Below are 3159 nucleotides of genomic sequence, written 5' to 3'. Positions count from 1 at the left end.
ATATAAGAAGAAATTCTTTCACTATTTGAGCAAAGTGGTTAGCTAATCCATGCAGTGAAAAAAGCATATATATTCAATTTACTCCATGTAATTAAGGTCTAATAATAGAATTGTAAACCCATATGTATAATTAGCTAGTGAGCCTTGTCAAAAGGCACATGATGTTGATCTTAGGCATATAATTGTAAGTTTGTAACTCTAAATTGTCCTCACTAAAATTAGGCCTTGCTGTTGAATATAGATGGGACACCTCTTTCCACTACCTTAGAATATTCATACAGCACCAAACAATTTATTATATGAAGGATATGTTAAGCCCTACAAAAATTAGACCCCCCTTCTCAAATAGACCTTGTATGAATATAAATTATGAAGTAGACCAGAGTAATTAACATAAAAACAACCCAGAAAGTGAAAAATGGAGTCGGTGAAATCAGCCATGCATATTGATCCCTAATTTATACATGGGCAGGTTACATTTATATATTTGCTTTCAACCATACATACATGACTTTATCGAAAAATAATAATAATAAAAACCATACATACATGATCATCATATCATCATCCTTCGAAGTTCGAAATATTGACACATCCCCGTCTATAATATATACCCCCAAACCAAACCTGCTCACAGTCAACTCCTCGCATTAACCAGAGCTACCTAGAAAACCTCTCTTCTCATCCTCATCCTAAACTTCCAGTACAGTCCCTCCTCCTCCTCCTCCTCCTCCACCACCGCCACCACCACCATGTCTTCAAAAGACTGCGGCCAGCACTGCCACAACAAGTGGCGAAAGAGAATCCGCCGCTGCTGCGCGGGGCTCCTTATCTTCAACTTCATCCTCCTCGTCACCATCCTCATCATCTGGGCTATCCTTCAGCCTTCCAAACCCCGCTTCATCCTCCAGGACGTCACCGTCTACAACTTCAACAACACCGTCCCCAACGTCTTCTCTTCCAGCTTCCAGGTCACCATCTCCTCCCGCAACCCCAACGATAAGCTCGGAATCTACTACGACAAGCTCGACGTCTACGCCAACTACCGCTCCCAGCAGATCACCTTCTCAACCCTAATCCCACCCACCTATCAAGGCCACAAGGACGTCAACATATGGTCGCCCTTCGTCTACGGCACCAACGTTCCCATTGCTCCCTACAACTCCCTTGCTCTAGGGCAGGACCAGGCCTCCGGCACTGTCCTTTTGTTGATTAAAATTGACGGGCGGGTAAGATGGAAGGTTGGAACATTCATCACCAGAAAGTACCATCTCTATGTGAGATGTCCGGCTTTCATAACTCTGGGAGCCAAGACTACTGGAATTGTGGTCGGAGAAAACGCTATCAAGTACCAGCTGGTCCAGCGATGCAAGGTTAGCGTATGACAAAGGAAATGAAAGGGCGAGCAATCCATATGAATCGGACGGCGACAAATGGCCGTGGAATTATTATTGCTCGAACGCCGTTAGTTCCTTCTCTATAATTAATTTTCCAGCACTTTTAATTTTCCTGTTGATTAATTTAGCTCGATCGAACTGTGTGTGTATTCGGATTTACATATACGTGGGGTCTTTTGAATTTGTACATTTTGCTATAGAATAAAATGGAGACTATGATGAAAGATACATGAGACGTATAGCAAAATTTTAGTCGGTGGTACTTAATTAATGGAGAACTTAATTAAGATGTATTATATAATAATTAATCTTATTATATCATGCATTTTTGGATTAATGCATGGCAATTGGGTGTCTAGAGGAGGTTGGAGTGGCATTTTCTTTCAATAAGTTTTCTGTTCTTGCTTTGCTTATATTTCATTCATCATATTTAATGTTTTCACTCACTCTATGCCTCCTTATTGCCTTTTCTTTTAGGCTGGGCTTTATATTTTACTTCATCAATCCGTTAATTTTATTTCATCGATCAAAATATGCATATCTTCTTACTAGTTTGTCCTACTTAGTTCATATGTATATATAACGCCAATGATATGTCATTGCTTTCCGGCTTTCACCTATATTCTCTACATTTTAATTATCTTCGTAGGTAGCACATGGTTTCAGGACTTTTCTTCTTGCATTAATAACTGTTTCAGTTTTATTAATAAATATGTATATATCTGTACAAAATGTACGTTATACATCAATTAGTGAGTATACACTGTTTAATTGATGTATACACTGTTCAGTGAGTATACATCAATTAGGGAGACAGGTTATTCTTTTCTGGTAAAGAATTTCATGGATTTGGTTTGTATTATCGAAGGTTCCACCGATAGAATTAGTGAGGTTGACATACATTTTCAATAGTGAAGGTGAGAGTGAATTATTAAGTGGGAATTTGGATGTGATTGCGTTTGGGGTGGTTTTATCTTCCACATGGTGCACGTAGTGGTGGTCCTTTTCAAAGTCCCTTCGCTAGCCTAGCTACACACGAACCTAAATCTCTCTCTCTCTCTCTCTGAATAATAATAATACTAATAATAATAATAATAATAGCGTGATGGAAAGGAACTCTCATTTATGTTAAATATTCAAAGATCCTCATCTTCCTTGAAAACCTAACGAAGCTTCCCAAATCCCACTCTAAGCATGGTGGTTTGTGCTCGAATTGGTAACGTAGCTATGTGCTTCGTCTCATGGAACTTTTTCAATAAGAAACTTGTATCGTCGGTTTAAACTACTAATCATGCATTAGGTAAAATCTTGTAAAATACAAATCCAAATGTATAGATATTTAAATTGATGATGATTAACGCACCGAACATATTGGAAAGCAAACTCCGACGAATTTATGTTCATAAAATGATACACGTCCAGCCACCTCAAAACTGATCATTTTATATAATTGTGAGAGACGTGAATAGGGAATGTGAGTGCGTATGTATGAAGACTACAGAGTGTGCCTAATATGTCAAAACCCGATCACATGATTGCATGCCTAATTTCAAGGGCCAAAATGGATCAACGACAAGGAATATGCATTGCATGTCGATAGGATTTGGTTTTGGAACTATATATTCACACACAGCACAGCTGGTACTACCGATTGACGAACTTTTGTTCAATTAATTTGATATCGGGTTGTCAATCACATGCTCCTTTTCTTCGACATGAATATGATATCGGTTGTATATTACCCTTATGATTTTAATAGAAA

At 38.4% G+C, this 3159-nt stretch overlaps 1 protein-coding gene across 1 annotated transcript; it reads left to right on the top strand.

Moving 5' to 3' along the window:
• Nucleotides 1–662: 662 nt before the first annotated feature.
• LOC126798483 (NDR1/HIN1-like protein 1) lies at nucleotides 663–1627 on the top strand. The gene has a single exon (XM_050525471.1). It carries the CDS (start codon nucleotides 753–755, stop codon nucleotides 1383–1385), a length of 633 nt encoding a protein of 210 aa, XP_050381428.1. The 5' UTR covers nucleotides 663–752; the 3' UTR covers nucleotides 1386–1627.
• The last annotated feature ends 1532 nt before the right edge of the window (nucleotides 1628–3159 follow it).

Source organism: Argentina anserina, chromosome 6 (assembly GCF_933775445.1).
Source record: "Argentina anserina chromosome 6, drPotAnse1.1, whole genome shotgun sequence".
Taxonomy (NCBI): Eukaryota; Viridiplantae; Streptophyta; class Magnoliopsida; order Rosales; family Rosaceae; genus Argentina; species Argentina anserina.
This window is presented reverse-complemented; position numbering and strand designations above follow the sequence as displayed.